The following is a 16703-nucleotide window of genomic DNA, read 5'->3' as shown; positions in this document are numbered from 1 at the left end:
TCTGCCGGCACCTCCATTGACACTCTGGGCACCCGGCCGTGACCGCTTTCGGCTTCACGGCTGGGACCTCACTGCGCATGCGCGAGTCGCACTACGCTCTCGGAGTGGAAGGCGATCTTCTGGGACGTGTTCCAGAAGATCACCTAGAGGGAGGGGCTGCCTAGATGGTGGTGGAGTCGCCGCCTAGAAGTTGGACGCCCCAGTTTCCACTTTTTTTTTTTTTCTGTTATAAACTTTTGCAATTAAATAATAAGCTATAAGGGTTTTATAGCGTCCACAAACTATGGTATATGTATCTAAAAATCTATCAATACTGATGGCCTATTTCATTTCTTGAGGTTGTAAAATGTCAGGACAGTACACATACTCCCAAATTACACCTTTTTGGAAAGTAAATCTTCCTAAGGTATTAAGTAAGAGGCATGGCAAAAAAATTTATTTTTTTTAAATCAGAAGAAAATTTTATCTGAACACATTCAATCATACATGTTCCATAAACATAAAAGAATGCAAAGTTGTAATATACATAACCGTAGAAAACTAATAGGCAATTACAGATGCCAACTGCATAGAGCTCAATAAAGAACATAAAGCCCCACCTAGTGGCTGAAAACAGAAATGATAGTGCCAATAGATCATTAACCCTTTCAGGTATTGTACAGGTAGAGGGGGGAAGGAGAAGAGCGGATACACACCTGCTCTCCTCCCCTTCTTGCAGTGACCTGGAAAGCGACGTCTCTGGCTTCACTTCCGGGTCACATTCTTGGTGTCCCTGGCTTGATTTGCCCGTGTAGGATGTTTTTCAATGCGATCGGAATTGCAAAACAGTGGAGTACAGGGGGGGGGGGGGGGGGACATGCAGGGTCTTTTAGACCCTGCATATCTCAATAAAGAGAACCTGTCACGAAAAAAAAAGGTAATACAATTTTTGAGGCCCATCCCCACATATACACGTGCACGAATGTAAACGCAGGCGGTGGGGCACCTACACATAAAAATGACGATTGCAATACACATGTTGCATATCTCCGCATACGCCGGAGTGAGAGCAATAATTCTAGCGCCAGACCTCATCCATAAACACTAAACTGATACCTACAGCGGGCCTTTGAAGCATTGCCTATAGAAAATATATGGTACTGAAGTTTGACACACCAAAAAAATTCAAGGTTTGGCATGTTGGGTATCTATTTACTTGGCACAACCTCGTCTTTTATATATTACTTTGGGTCATTTATTGCATTTGTTTGCCCTAAAATTCACATTGGTGTGTTTATACTGAAATATTGCAGTAATATCATGTGACATAAAAAAGTGGAACTACCACGATTTTATTCTCTAGGGCAGAGATTTGCAATTAGCGGACCTCCAGCTGTTCCAAAACTACAAATCCCATCATGCCTCTGCCTTTGGGTGTCATGCTTGTTGCTGTCAGGGTCTTGATATGCCTCATGGGATTTGTAGTTCTGCAACAGCTGGAGGTCCGCTAATTGCTTATCCCTGCTCTAGGGTGTCTGCTTTCAGAAAATATATGTTTGGGGTTTTGTGCAGTCTTTAGGCCTAAAATTATTTTTTAAACGTGTGCAAAAAACGCAAAACTGGCTCTGAAGTCGTAATTTTGTCACAATTATTTTACACTTTTTTTTATTATTATATACTGTCACCAATGCAGTACAGCTGGGACACTGACCGGCGACCGTATGTAAAAATACATATATAATATTTATTTTTTCATATTCTATGTTCTTTTCCTTTTATTACAATTTGTTTTCCTAAAACAATGTGACGAGCTATACAGTGTTACCATAGTAACACTGTACTATGGGGAAGTGATCAGGAGATTTTTCTTTTTAACATATGATTGCTTATACCAATTAATTTCATTGGTATAAGCAACCATTTTTACTGAATGAAACTGATTCATTCAGTTTCTTTTGTTATTAGCTGTGATTGGCCATCACATGGTACAGATGGGCTGTGATTGGCCCTGTCTGTAGCATGTGATCACTGTGACCAATCACAGCTAGCAAAACAATTGTATACAATGGATGGCATGAAAGGAAGCCATCCATTGTTTACAATTGTCATGTGATCTGCTGTGATTGGTCACAGTGATCACATGGTATTGGCAGTGGGCCGGTACAGTGATCAGGCCCCAGGCTTGAAGCCCCAAAGGTAAGGAGGCTCTGTGCCTGAAAATAATTGGGGGGGGGGGGGTATAGAGACGTGGCATAGGAGGTTTTCATGCTTGCTTATGTTTTATAAAAAAAATTCTCTGGTGCATGTTAGGAGCTATGGCTCCAAGCGCTCTGATGCTTTACCACTAGAAAATTTGTTACAAAAGTATTTTGTCTGTGGCAGGCTCTGACCTTTTTTCCTTCATTAGGAGTTTTATGCGCTCTATGGAGGAGGATACGATTTCTTCCTTACGTTCCAGTAAAACTGCTCTCTGATGAGCCTTCCACATCACAAGCTGTTTCTCCTTCTAGTGAACGTGACTCTGTTTTTTTTTTTTTTTTTTTTTTTTTTTTTTTTTTTACTTTCTCTAAGTACTCACCTTGCTGACATTATGGCAGTGAGAAAAATCAGCTTGACTGTTAAGAACCAAAGTGGACATGTCTCCGCAGGCACGAATGGATGTATGAGAAGAGCTTTTGGTACTGTGCCTAGGTCCCAGGCTGGGAACAGAGATTTTCTTGGTGAATTCAACTTTATGGCCGCCTTTTAAAAAATTGTCTTATTAGTGGTTCGTCTGCCCATCTGTGCCCTGTGAAGCATGTTAAGGCTGACACTGAGCCCATTTTTAGAGCCAATTGTAAAAAGTCCAGCACTTGTGTGACATTTGGGTCCAATGGGGGGAAATTTTGTTGTAAAGCAAATGTGAATTTTCTCCAAATTCTGTTGTAAGTAACATTTGGTGGTGGCCTTCCTAGATTTCACTAAAATAGAGATTACCTCTTCTGAGATGCCTTGCGCCTGTAGTGTGGCTGATTCAGCAACCAGGCCGTCAATTGCAACCTGCCCGGATTGGGATGATACCACTGGCCCTGCTGCAGGAGATCTCTCTTCAGTGGCAGACGTATTGGGGGAACTGCCGTCATCTGTAGGAGCAGAGGGGACCATGGTCTCCGTGACCAAAAGGGTAAAATCCAGCCTCCGGGGCTGAGGGGCATGCGCCGCGACAGTTTTTCTGGTGCTGTCCACCATGCTAAGCCCTGGCGGATCCGTCTTGGTATGCGGACTTATTGGTGAAGTGATACGCCATCCCACTGGCTCAGAAAAGTCGCCTGGAATGCCCTTGTATGGAATCTTTCCCAGGGAACTGCTGGGATCGCTGCGGTGAACATTCCCAGAAGCGTCATACAGTCCCTTGCCGACAGCGATGAGGACTCCCTCAAGCTGTTTACACGGGCTACCAACTCGGCTGTTTTGCATCTTAGTAGCGACACATGGCCTTATGCTTGAATTGAAAACAAGCCCTAGGTATTCCATCTCCTGGGAGGGAATCAACTGGTTCTTGTACTTGTTGACAATCCAGCCGAACTCGGATAGAATCTTCCTCACCACCTCGCGTTGTGCTGTCCACTCCTCGCTTGCATGGGCCACTACCAAAACGTCATCTAGGTAGTGGAAGATCTTTATGCCCCACAAACGTATTATGGTGATGATAGCTGGCAAGATCTTGGAGATACTCGAGGTGCTGTGCTGATCCTGAAGGGTAGACATTTGAATTGGAAATGGTCTTCCCGTACCATGAATCGCCAGACCCCATGCGATGGGGTAAATGATCTTGGAGGTCTGCAATTGGGAAGGCTTCTCTCCCTCTGCAGTCCTGCCAGGTAAAGGAGATTGGCCCATGCGTTTATACCAGCATGATAGAAGATGCTTTGCCAAGCTCAGGGTGCATTTTGGGCCTGCATGTAGTCTGCAGTGGCAGAGAAATTATATTGCACAGGTTACCTCACAAGTATGTGGTTGTGCAAAATTCTAAGGCCTATTAAGGCAGCTATAACAGAACGTATGATGCCAAATACCCACGCAACAAGCAACACCCCTAACGATTGATCAAGCGTAAATCGCTCGTTCATGAAAGATGGTCCTTTGCCATAATGGCAGAGCGTAAATCGCTCGTTCATGAAGGATGGTCTCTTCCCATAATGGCAGAGCGCAAATCGCTCGTTCATGAAGGATGGTCTTTTCCCATACTGGCGGAGCGTAAATCGCTCGTTCATGAAGGATGGACCTTTGCCATACTGGCAGAGTGTAAATCGCTCATTCATGAAGGATGGTCTTTTCTCATACTGGCGGAGCGTAAATCGGTCGTTCATGAAGGATGGCCGTTTGCCATACTGGCAGAGCATAAATCGCTCATTCATGAAGGATGGTCTTTTTCCATACTGGCGGATTGTAAATCACTCGTTCATGAAGGATGGTCCTTTGCCATAATGGCATAGCGTAAATCGCTCGTTCATGAAGGATGGTCTCTTCCCATAATGGCAGAGCGTAAATCGCTCATTCATGAAGGATGGTCTTTTCCCATAGTGGCGGAGCGTAAATCGCTCGTTCATGAAGGATGGTCCTTTGCCATACTGGCAGAGTGTAAATCGCTCATTCATGAAGGATGGTCTTTTCTCATACTGGCGGAGCGTAAATCGCTCGTTCATGAAGGATGGCCGTTTGCCATACTGGCAGAGCATAAATCGCTCATTCATGAAGGATGGTCTTTTTCCATACTGGCGGATTGTAAATCACTCGTTCATGAAGGATGGTCCTTTGCCATAATGGCATAGCGTAAATCGCTCGTTCATGAAGGATGGTCTCTTCCCATAATGGCAGAGCGTAAATCGCTCATTCATGAAGGATGGTCTTTTCCCATAGTGGCGAAGCGTAAATCGCTCGTTCATGAAGGATGGTCCTTTGCCATACTGGCAGAGTGTAAATCGCTCGTTCATGAAGGATGGTCTCTTCCCATACTGGCGGAGCGTAAATCGCTTGTTCATGAAGGATGGTCTTTTCCCATACTGGCAGAGCGTAAATCGCTCGTTCATGAAGGATGTTTTTTTCCCATACTGGCAAGAGCGTAAATTGCTCGTTGATGAAGGCTGACCGATACCTCGTCAGAAGACCAATTTACAGCAACAAGTTCTCTGAACTTTATCCAAATAAGATGGCTGATGTATGTTTATGCATTGCACTTCTAGGGTGGATGCTTCCCTCTAGTGTCTGGGACAGCAAGTGTCTTCCAGAGATCCTATGGATAAAAAAAAATTGACTTGTTCACACCGGATGCAGTCCAGTGCGTTTTTTATTCTGCATCAAGAAACGCATAAACAGTGGCAACTTTGATTCCATTTACTTAGTTCACACCAGTACAGCTTATTCTAGTGTAGTCCACAAAAGTAGAATGTTTCCTTGTTTCTGTATGAAACACTTCTGGAAAGTGGCAAAAAACACATTGAAAATGCATCAAAAACACTCATGCAGAAACACATCTGGAACATAGTAATTGTGGCAATCTGGCCATCAGACTTAGGCTGAACCTCTACACAAGCCTTTGACATTTCTTATGATGGGAGGTTGTTTGGCCAAACACTGAACAAAGCGAATGACAGGAGGAAAAGTTCAGGCGGCGGTGGCCACAGACTAGTAAGAGGAAGCCGCCATCCTTCACTCAAGCCTACCGAACTTTAGAAGATGCAGGCTGCAGATTTAACAGATCACAGTGGAGAATTCCAAAGTTGACCACTTAATTCATCCACTTTTTGTTCACCAAATCTCCAGAAGATAAAAAAAAAAAAAAGTTTGCAAGATTTTCATACTGCTACAAGGCCATTATGACAGTGATGCCGGAAACATAGAATCATCTGTGGATCTGCGCATCAGAGTTTTCCAGGGGCAGATGGCGCTAAACATGCCCAGCAGCGGCCCTCGTCAGGACGGCATCTTGTCGTGTTTTGTTCTGCAGCCATCGCGGTCTGATCAGCTTTGCGGCCTGGACTGGCCATTGATTGGGATCTATGTACTATGCGTGACCCAGACGCATGCAGAGATTTTGAACGGTGGCGGGACTTTTTCTTCCGCAAATGTTTTGTTTTAGGGCTTCTGCTCCTATAAAGACAAAACACCTCCTGGTGTTGCACTCTTTTGTTTTGTGACCCCCGTAGACCCCTCCTACCTTTCTGACGATCTTCGTGCATTTTGGGGCTGTGGTGAGCTCATGCTGTGTTGATGAAAGACAGGACATAGCCAATAAGCTTCTTTTTTTTTTTTTCTTTTTTTTTTACCTTGCATTGGTAAAGGAATCTCTCGGGGTGGCAGTGGATTTGTGAGAATATGCCCTTGTTCACATTGATGCCACTTTGAAATCGCACTACTTCACTTGAAGTAGCGCGATTTCAAAGTAGCAAGGTCAGCGCGATTTCAGGTGCTACTTGATAGACATCTGTGTGGCTTCATACCCAGATGTCTATTAAAATCGCACCTGTAATTGGCAAAAGTAGTGCAGGAATTACTTTTGCAAATTGGTGCGGCGCTGCAAAATCGGTGTCGCACCGATTGGAACAGTGCCACTGCCGCCTAGAGGCTGCGACTTGTCATGCGATTTGATTTCTCGAATCGCATGACAAATCGCTCCAATGTGAACCTAGGCTATCTGTTTAGCAGGTGTGAACAAATGAGGTTAATCATTTAGTGGAGACAGCCTAGTGCACACTGAGACAGCCCAGCCACCCCTCCCTCTGTGAAGGAGACTCATCAGAAAAACTCTTCTTACTAGCTGTAGCAAACAGCACTGGATCCTCTGGCTCTCTGAGTTTTATATTCAGGCTATACCTGACACCCGCCCAATAGAAAAACACAGGGAAGGAAGCCAGCGCGCTCCTAAGGCGCGGATATTTAGAGAGCATGATAATACAGCAGTACCACAGCCCAGGAAATGGTAAGCTCTTTAAGCCTTAATCTGCCCACATAGCTCCTGCACATGGAGCGTCCAGTGTAATAAAAAGGAACTACCTTTATTGTTCCGGACCTTCCAGTCCCAGGAGAGGCTTGAACCTTGGTGTGTTGGTTCGGCAGGGTTTTTTTTTTTTTGTCTGCGGCTTCTTTCTTTCAGTGTGTCTGGTGGCCTGGAGTCCGACCAAAAAAAAGGAACCAGAGCAAGGGAGGAGGGGCCCCCTATTTATCAGCTAATAAGAAGGTGGTACTGGAGGACCGGAGGTAGGGATTAACCCATTGTGTGCTGACGTGAGGCTGGCCAGGAAAAGAGGCATGGAGGAGATCAGCTATGAGGAAAGATTAGGTAGGAAAGATGAGGAACTGAATTTATTTATTCTCTCTTGAGAAGAGGAGAATAAGGGGGAGATATGATCAACATGTATAAATACATAAGTGGTCCAAATACTGAACTTTGTGTTGACTTTTTCACTGTAAGGTCATCACAGAGGACAAGGGGCACTCTTTACGTCTGGAGGAAAGGAAATGTAATCTCTAAATACAGAAAGGCTTCTTTACAGTAAGAGCTGTGAAAATGTGGAATAGACTCCCTCGAGAGGTGGTTCTGGCCAGTTCAGTAGATTGCTTTAAAAAGGGCCTAAATTATTTCCTAAATGTACATAATATAACTGGATACTAACATTTTAGAGGTAAAGTTGATAGAGCGAATATCCAATTGCCTCTCGGGGGATCAGGAAGGAATTTTTTCCCCTGCTGGATCAAATTATTACATGCTTTGCTGGGGTTTCCTCTGGATTAAAAGTGGGTTAAGAATTGTATATATGGGATTGTATGATTTTTATTTTTTCCCTTGGTTGAACTAGATAGACTTTTGTGTATATTTTTTTTCAACCTGACTTACTGTGTAACTATAAGTGAGTAATAGCAACCAGCAGTTCATAATTCTATTAAAAACACAAGGGGAGGCGCCTCTGGGTGCTTGCATATCATAATTCTGTTCAACCTTTCCAAGTTGGTTTTTCCAAGCATTTCCCTTGTTTTCTTGGTTCCCAATCTGGAAAGAATTCTGGTTCTTGCTGTTTTTCAGCCTCCACAGAAGTTTTAATGTTTTGCTGAGACATCCTTTCAATTAAGTAATTAACTGGCAGTCTGAGAAATGTTCAATTGCTTGGCTTTTTGTAGGCTGTTTGTGAAACACAGGCAGTTTCCTGTCTCACTCGTTTGGGAATGTATTATGAGCAGAAATCAGAATGGCATGTAGCAATTCAGGCAGCTTCTACTGTATACATGGAAAGTATGAATACACTGGAGTGTTACTGTCTTGTAGGATGCTGTGATTCGTTTGCAGGCTTGTATGACAATGGATGCGCTATTTTAAAGCAGTAACAAAACTTTTTTTTAAAAAAGAAAAAAAAAACTGGTCCCCCTACAAGTTTAAATCATATTGTACTAGTATGCACTGCATACTAGCACATTATGATGGACTTGCTTGCTAACAGAGCCCTCCAGTGCAGCACTGTTAGTTTAATCTTCGTCGGGTTTCAGATCTTCAGCTGCTTGAATGACTGGGCTGCGACGACATCACCCCTGTGCATGTGCATGGGAGTCACATCACCGTGGTACACAGAGCTGGCCTTAAATCTGATCTAAGCTGCACATGTGCGGCTTAGATCACATTACCCACTGACAGGCAGGGTGGATGTTTGACAGATGAGACCAAGAGTTTTATAGCCACTTTTATGCTGCTGTATATCCAGAATCTATATCACATGTCACAGTATAAGCGTAAAAATAGTGCTGTAAAAAAAAAGTGCTCAGTGACAGGTACACTTAGCTGAGAGGCAATGAACCTAAGATCAATAAATAACGAATTCTAAAAAATGAATCCAGAGAAATGCTCGATAAATAATCAAATGCTTGGTAAATAAAATAATGATATCCGTATGGTGTATGAATGAAGTGAAGGAATGCTCAGTGAGGGGTGAAAAGAACAAGTTCCTATAAATGCATGCTAATTTTGTAGAGAAAATACATGTGCATAAATGTAATAAATGACTGATGATCAAACAAAGTAATGTCCATAAAATATAAAGTGCAGGATGAATAGGTGACTGTATAATAAGTGTCAAAAAATAAGGCATGAAGTGCTGATAACAGGTGATTTACTGACTTCTGTGCAACGTAGTGTGTGGATGTCCCCTTACCATACCGCTGTAAGGTAACAGTATGTGGGTATATCTTTCTATGGAACCAATGATATCTCCTGGCAAGCTCCCTGTCAGGCGTCTCCGGCTCCGCTGGTGTGTGTCTCCTATCTGGAATCAGAGTCCCCTTTTTTTATCCCTGGTGTGTCTGTATCAGGTAAGCATCACAGTGGGGCATGGGGGAATGTAAAGAGGGATGCACGATAGTGTAGTAGTTTCAAATATTTATTGGGTAACAGTAACAAATAAAACAGGATATTCACACTAGAAAGTATCAAACGGGCATGTAAATACGAGCAGCGAGCTTGCCCACGTCACTTCCAGTGCCTAATGTTCCTAACGCGTGTTCGTCACAGTCACGTGACTTCATCAGGGGTTAACTAGAGGCTTTTAGGAAGTGTATTTTTAAATGGATGTTAATTAGTATTTACAGCAGCCATTTTGCTGTAGTTTCGGTCGCCAGAAATGGAATAGCGGACTTTTTTTGTTGGTTCAGGTTGTCGGAAATAGAGCGGCAGCCATTTTTTGGGATGTTCAAACCAAAACCGTGACAACATTCGTTTGGTGGCCATTTTCTAGTGGCTCAAATACTGGAAGAGCACTGCTGGCCAGCAGTTATTATACAGTCACATTTATTCATCCTGCACTTTATATTTTATGGACATTACTTCATTTATTCATCAGTCATTTTATTACATTTATGCACATGTATTTTCTCTACAAGATGAGCATGTGACACGTTTTTCACTTTTTTATGATTTGTGATGCATTTATAGGAACTTGCTCTTTTCAGTGCACCCCTCACTGAGCATTGCTTCACTTTATTTATACACCATACGGATATCATTATTTTATTTACCAAGCATTTGATTGAGCATTTCTCTGGATGATTTTTTTAGAATTTGTTCTGTATTGATCTTGGGTTTAATGCCTCAGCTAAGTGTACCTGTCACTGAGCACTTTGCACTTTTTTTTTACAGCACAGCACTATTTTTACGCTTATACTTTATTTGGGTTCTGACATTACCTTCCGTGTTTGCAGCAGTACCTTTTATTTATAGATTTGGTTAGCGCGGAGATATCATTGTTTATCACATCACAGTATATTCCAGAGATTTTTTTTTTTTTTTGGACTGGAGCAACAATTTGTTTACATTTTGGCAAGAAAGCTGTAACTTTCAGTCTCAATAGAATTAGCAGAAAGTGACTCGATTCAAATGACATCTTGCAGATCCTAGAAAGCTTTAATCCAAGTTTGTAAAGATGATAACAAATTAATATCATATAGGTTAAAAAAAATCCTAGTATATCTAGCTGCAGCAGTATGCAGTACAAGTAGTGAATGGAGAATAAAGCACACTGAAAAGAGGGTGGAACTAGCTTTACTGAGCACCTCCTAGCTACAGAGTGAGGAAGAGACAAAATCATTAGACCGACAATACATGTGTAACATTTTATCCTGCATATTGGATATTCAATAGTATATTTTAAAAAGATTGTTTCTTCTATTCAGTATAATCTTTTAAGCATCACCTGGATACCGGATGAGCTATGAGACCAGCAATAGAATTTGTGTTTAAAAATGGAAGTGTAAGTTGTTTTTCTCTGCATAGTATAAATAAGTACCATATCCAAAACATACATATAGCAGCACCATCTTAGATGTATAGCATTTTTAGGGTGTGCCCCCCCAAGTATGTTTTTGTATATCCAAAACATAAGCACAAAGAAGGTTGTATTGTGTTGATCTTGCCCATATCCAGGAATTGACTACCAGAATCATTGTGGTGTTTTGTTACAAAAAGAACCTTTTAGCCTCCTCCAAATGTTATTTTTTTTGCTGCTGTGACCTGACTTCCTATCATAGAGGGTTTGTGTTCCCTCTGCTTGGTCCTACTGTATGTAGGAAAAAAGCCACACTTGCTTTTGTGTCACTGTACATTTAACTTTTAGTTTTTTTGCTTGAACTTCATTGCTATCACCAGGGAAGAAAAACATTCCTTGTGATAGCATGGGCTGAGACAAGTTCTCTTTATGGAGAGATTTTGGGTCTATTAGACTACAACGCTCTCCTCTGCCCTCCAAAGCAGCCTATTAAACAGATCTGTTTGATCGGCTGCTTTAGAAGACAGTAGCGGCTTGTTTTCTAATTTGTATTGGATTCTGCCTTGCCTTATAGAACTAATTGTAGGTGCTTTTATTTATTTCTAATTGCTGCATATTTGTTTCCACACAGATCATGTAGAAGAGCCCTTACCAGAGAATTTGGTTAACAATAAAGTTCCTGAAAAAAATGTGCGTCAGCCTGTACGAAAACAGGGGTGGCCTAAAGGAGTTAAGAGAGGCCCTTCTAAGAGAAAGCATAGTGTGGATAGAAAAGCTGGCTTTAAACTTAACCTCTATACGCCTCCGGAGACACCTATGGAGCCTGATTATCAGGTCCAAACTGAGGAGCCTAAAGAGGAGGCTGAAGTTGAACCTGAAGCTCATCACGCAGACCTCTTGCAAGCCGCTGAAGAAAATGAAACTCAAGTTGAAGAGGCAAGAGACTCTTTTGTAGAGCTACCAAGTCCAAGTAGCACCAGTCTGGAAAAAACAGATGAAGAAAAGAAAGACTTTGATGATATAAGACCAGAAGATAAAAAAGATAAAGAGGATCAAGAAAAAGACAAAGCGAACGATGAAAAGGTCAAAACAGTAGAGGAAGATGAAAAAGATGATGTAGAAGAAGGTGAAAAAGACAATTTAGAAGATGAAGATGAAAAAGATGAAGAGGAAGATGATAAAAAAGATGAGGCTGAAGAGGAAGATGAAAAAGATGATGCAGAAAAGGACATTCAGAAAGTAGAAGTAGATGGAATCCAGGGGGAGGAGGAAGAGATAAAGCAAGAGATAAAGCAGCCATGCATTGTGGAAGAAATATGTGAACCTTCTGGGACTGAGCAGAAAAAAGATGTTGCAACTGTAGAAGAGGAAGAAGATGAAGAGGCGCAGTCACACAATGAGGATCATGATGCAGATGATGAAGATGAAAGCCACTTTGATCCATCAAAGAAAGATGTAGAAGAGGAAGCTTTCCAAGCACCCTTGGGTGAACAGTCTTTTTTAGAGTTCGGTATAGAAAATAGTAACTCACCTCAGCCAGATGTATCAAACGGTACTCTAGTGAAGGTAGTAGAGCAGGATGAAAAGTCACCAGAAGAAAATGAACTTCCACAAGAAACACCAGAGCAGGTCATTGGTCCTGAGGATGTTCCCACAGAGGAAGTAGTGCCCGAGCTACCTCGTGAAGGCGGAGATGGATTGGATATTGACTCCGAAACTGCGCAAGCTGTTCAGTCTCTGACGCGTGAAAGTGAAGCAGAGGAGGATGCATACAGAGACTGTTCAGACTCCCAAGAAGCTTGTCATAGTCTGCAAACGTATGCCCATAGCCCAGCAGCAAGTGCAACAGAGGATTGCCATAAGTCTGATCACAGCAGCCCAGTGTCCTCTGTCCATTCACATCCAGGTCATTCTGTTAGGTCATCAAGTAGTCCAAGTGCCCCTGCTTTAGAGAATACTTATGCCCAGATCAGCCCTGATCAGACTGCTTTGCCTGTTCCATCTTTGCAGAATCTTGAGGCTAGTCCAATGATGGATGTACCTTCTGTATCTGACCACTCACAGCAGGTAGTGGACAGTGGATTCAGTGACCTGGGAAGTATTGAGAGCACCACTGAAACCTATGATAATCCAAACAGTTATGATTCTGGTATGGGAGGAAGTAATTTACCCTCGCAAAACAGCTGCACGTATAGCGGGGGAATGACACCCGCCAACTTAACGCAAAGTAGCTGTGCTGTAACACAACAAATATCTGGAATGAACAATAACTGCAGCATTATTGGGTCTCCCCCTCCTAACCCCCCTTGCAATGTTAAGTCTCCACAAGCTTGTGCAGTGGAAAGACCACCTAGTAGTGGCCAACAGCAGCAACTTACCCCTTGTGGAATGGCAGGAACAGGTTTCACTTTGCCAGATATCTCAGAAACTGGTGGAAGTGGACTTGGTGGGCTTTATGATAGAATGGGACAAGGGGACTTTGGATCTGGACACTACCCACAGCCCACTGCCACATTCAGCCTTGCCAAACTTCAGCAATTAACAAACACCTTAATGAATCACTCCCTGCCTTACAGCCATACCCAGGCCGTAACATCCTATGCAAATGGTGCCTCCCTTTCCTCTCCTCTGAGCAACATGGTGCAGCTTACCCAAAGTCCACACTCTGTTTCCCCACAGTCCCAAACATCAATGAATAATTCCCGAAATCTCACACCTCCCCCTATGAACTTGCCTCCACCACTCCTCCAGCGCAATATGTCCAATGGACAAATGGGGCTTTCACACGGTCAAAGGCTACAAACACAGATGGCAGGCAAAACTCACATGTCTATGCGGACCAAAGTATCTGCATTGCCACCTGGAGCCTCTTCTGGGCCCCACCCACCACAGCTGTATGGCCACCCCCCACCTCCACAGACTATGGCCATGCAGCCTCCTTCACGTTCTCTCACCATGCAGCGTGGAATGAATATGAGTGTCAATCTAATGCCAGCACCTGCTTACAATGTCAATCCGGTAAACACACTCAATGCCATGAGTGGCTACCGTGTATCTCAGTCCATGATGAACAGTGGCTATCATAGCAACCATGGATATATGAATCAGAGCCCTCAATACCCAATGCAAATGGGCATGATGGGTAGCCAGCCTTATGCACAGCAGTCGATGCAGGCCAGCCCTCATGGCAACATGATGTACTCAAGCCCAGGGCATCATGGGTACATGAACTCGCAGATGCCCAAACAGTCGCTTAACGGGTCATACATGAGGCGGTGAGCTGCCCTTACAGGTACCAGCATACCAAACCCCTTTTCCTTAACACTGCAGCAGCTGCATAATGGAATCTGCACTACAGAACCGAACACAGACTGAAAGCAGTCATTGGAGACAGACTTATTCCCTTGTCCTTGGTTTTTTACATAATTTCTTGTGCTTTTCATTCCACTCTGCCATTCATTCTCGATATGCCAGTGACAATTAGATATGTAATTATGTTTATTTTAATTTATTTTGGTTCATTTATGTTGCAGTGATGTTCAGGAACATTTGTTGGTGCATACAAAAAAATGTTTTAGGCAGACCTTCAACATCTGTAATCCATGTTGCTTCTTTCAGGAATACACACTTTAGGCTTCATTTCTTTTTTTTAATCACTCTTCTCCCTTCTAGATTTTTGAGACCTCATTTTATCTCTGCGTGCATGTGAATTTTTTTTTCTGGGCCCCATGCATTACCGTATATAACTTTTGTTCTCTCGTGATTTTTAAATCAGGTTTAAGTTATTGATAACGCAAATTGTGCTACAATTTTTTTGATAGTTTTCTTGCATTGTTGCACCCTTTTCAGGGTTATTTTTTTAATTACAGACTCTTAATGAGAAAATTGAGCAGTATAGATAGTTTCTAACCAAAATGTTGCCTCTGGAATAAACATCTGTTGTCACTGAAGTGGAATTAAAATCAAGATTTCTGGGCAAAATGAAAATGCAATTGGACATGGCTAATTATTTTTCTAAAGAAAAAAATCAAGAAGAATTTATAAAGGAGCTCACTCAGAAAAGCTGATGGGCAAGGGGCACAAACATAAGTATGTTATGTTTGTGTTATATTCAATTTAAAGTTTTGAAGAGGCTTTTATGAGCCATTCTAGGGATCATGAAGGAGCTGGGCAAGACCAGCCAGGCTAAATTTGCCATTTTTGTTTTTCAGTCTGTCCTTGAAGGAGCACAGTATGAGAAAGTATTATTGCAGTAATACTTCAGAATGCAAATTGATAACATTTGTTTAATTCTTTTTTTATTTTGAAAAAAATATACTTTTGAGGGTTTTTGTAGATAATGGCTACACTTGACACTTTATCAAGCAAAGATATGGAAATGTATAATTTTTTCCCCTCTTGCTTGCATTGTGTGTTTTTTTTTTTGTTTTTTTTTTTGTTCCCAATTTTCCTGCATTTTTTTTTTGCTTAGAGGTACCTGGACTCCAGGCCTGTTCTTGTGTTCATTCACTTTAGCATCTCCTTAGATATGTCTTGGAGAGATTTCAAAACCAGCAGCAAATGTAAAAATATTTAAATTAGTCACCTTTAGAAGAAAAAGTCCTTAACTGGCATTTTTTTTTTTTATCTTTCTCACTAGTTTTATATTGCACAAGTTGTCCTCTCACATTCAGCTTAAATAGTAGCTTTCAGCTTTTTTTGCCAGTCAAGAAGAAAAATGTTCCATCCACCTACAACATCCACACACATTTAAAAAACATTTATTTTTTTCTTCCGCCAACTCCATACAAAGATATTGTCATCAGTTGGGTTTCCTACCCAGTTGTCCCTTTCCTGTCCAAGTCTGTGTTTTGTTTTCATTTGTTTGCTGGAAGTAAGCCTTACAAAGCATGCTGCTTCTCTGTGGTGTGTGAGCTTTTTTTTTTTTTTACGTAGTATTGTTACAAGTCCTGTGCTAAACTGTAAAGCCATTGGTTAATATTTTGTTTTCTGATATTGGTCAGCCTTGTTTGAAAGTTAAAGGAAAAAAATGAAAATATATTTTTGTTAATTATGGAACTGTACAAAATATTATATTGTGTTATTTGCAGGGTTCTGTCACCTAGAGGGATCTCAAGTGTATATTTTCACACCCTATCTATGTATGTGACCTTTTTTGTGTCTTTGCAAGACATTCTTTTTTACTTGTGAAAAAGGTAAATCACAAAAAATATTGCTGGATACTGGAAATACTTTTCACCTCGTGTTTGCCAAGAAGTCATAAAATGGACATATGGTTAAACGCAGTTGAATTTGTTTTTGCGTTGCTATTTTTTTTTTTTTTTATGCCCTCTTTCAATATGAGGCCTCAATTACAAGTTTTCATTCCATCTCTAGATTTTCTATCTTTGTAACATACTGGAGTTATTTTTTAATAAAGTTTGAGAAAAAGAATAAATAAAAACCAAGAGCCGTAATATGGAAATTGTTACCAAGCACCATGACAAGATGCATGTATAATCTATATATATTTCCTAAAGGACAGAGTTGTGTCTAGATATTTTTGTTTTCTTATCATTGCCCCCTATTTTTGTGTTTGTGGACAGATGGACAGAAGCAGTTTATGATCTAGTAATAATTTTGGTGTTTTTGTTCGAAGTCTCTCATTTGAAAAAAGTCAAAGCTGACAGAACACAGCTGTACATTTTACTAAGAAAAATAAATTCTGAGGAGCCATATCTGAATTTTGTGCTTTTAAATTCTTCTTTTTCTGTTTTCAGTCATGTCATCGACATTGGCTTAAGCTACACACTGCTCTGATATAGTCACAATGGAATCCTATATGCACAATTTCATTTGTATAAATATATAGACTTGGGCCCCTTTCACACCAATGCGTTTTTAAAAATAGCACCTAAATACTGCCTGAAAAACTCCTGCCCTGCAGTCTTCAGTGTGAAAGCC

The 16703-nt window shown here is 41.5% G+C and overlaps 1 protein-coding gene across 2 annotated transcripts in view; it reads left to right on the top strand.

The window, feature by feature from the left end:
* The window catches only part of KAT6B (lysine acetyltransferase 6B), a 203023-nt gene extending 186540 nt beyond the window's left edge, over positions 1-16483 (top strand). For both annotated transcript variants that reach the window (XM_040320659.1, XM_040320660.1), the window contains exon 17: positions 11392-16483. In XM_040320659.1, coding sequence (XP_040176593.1) covers positions 11392-14039 — 2648 coding nt within the window. In that variant the 3' untranslated portion in view covers positions 14040-16483. The remainder of the gene's footprint in view (positions 1-11391) is intronic.
* Positions 16484-16703: the final 220 nt, after the last annotated feature.

Source organism: Rana temporaria, chromosome 8, assembly GCF_905171775.1.
Source record: "Rana temporaria chromosome 8, aRanTem1.1, whole genome shotgun sequence".
Taxonomy (NCBI): Eukaryota; Metazoa; Chordata; class Amphibia; order Anura; family Ranidae; genus Rana; species Rana temporaria.
This window is presented reverse-complemented; position numbering and strand designations above follow the sequence as displayed.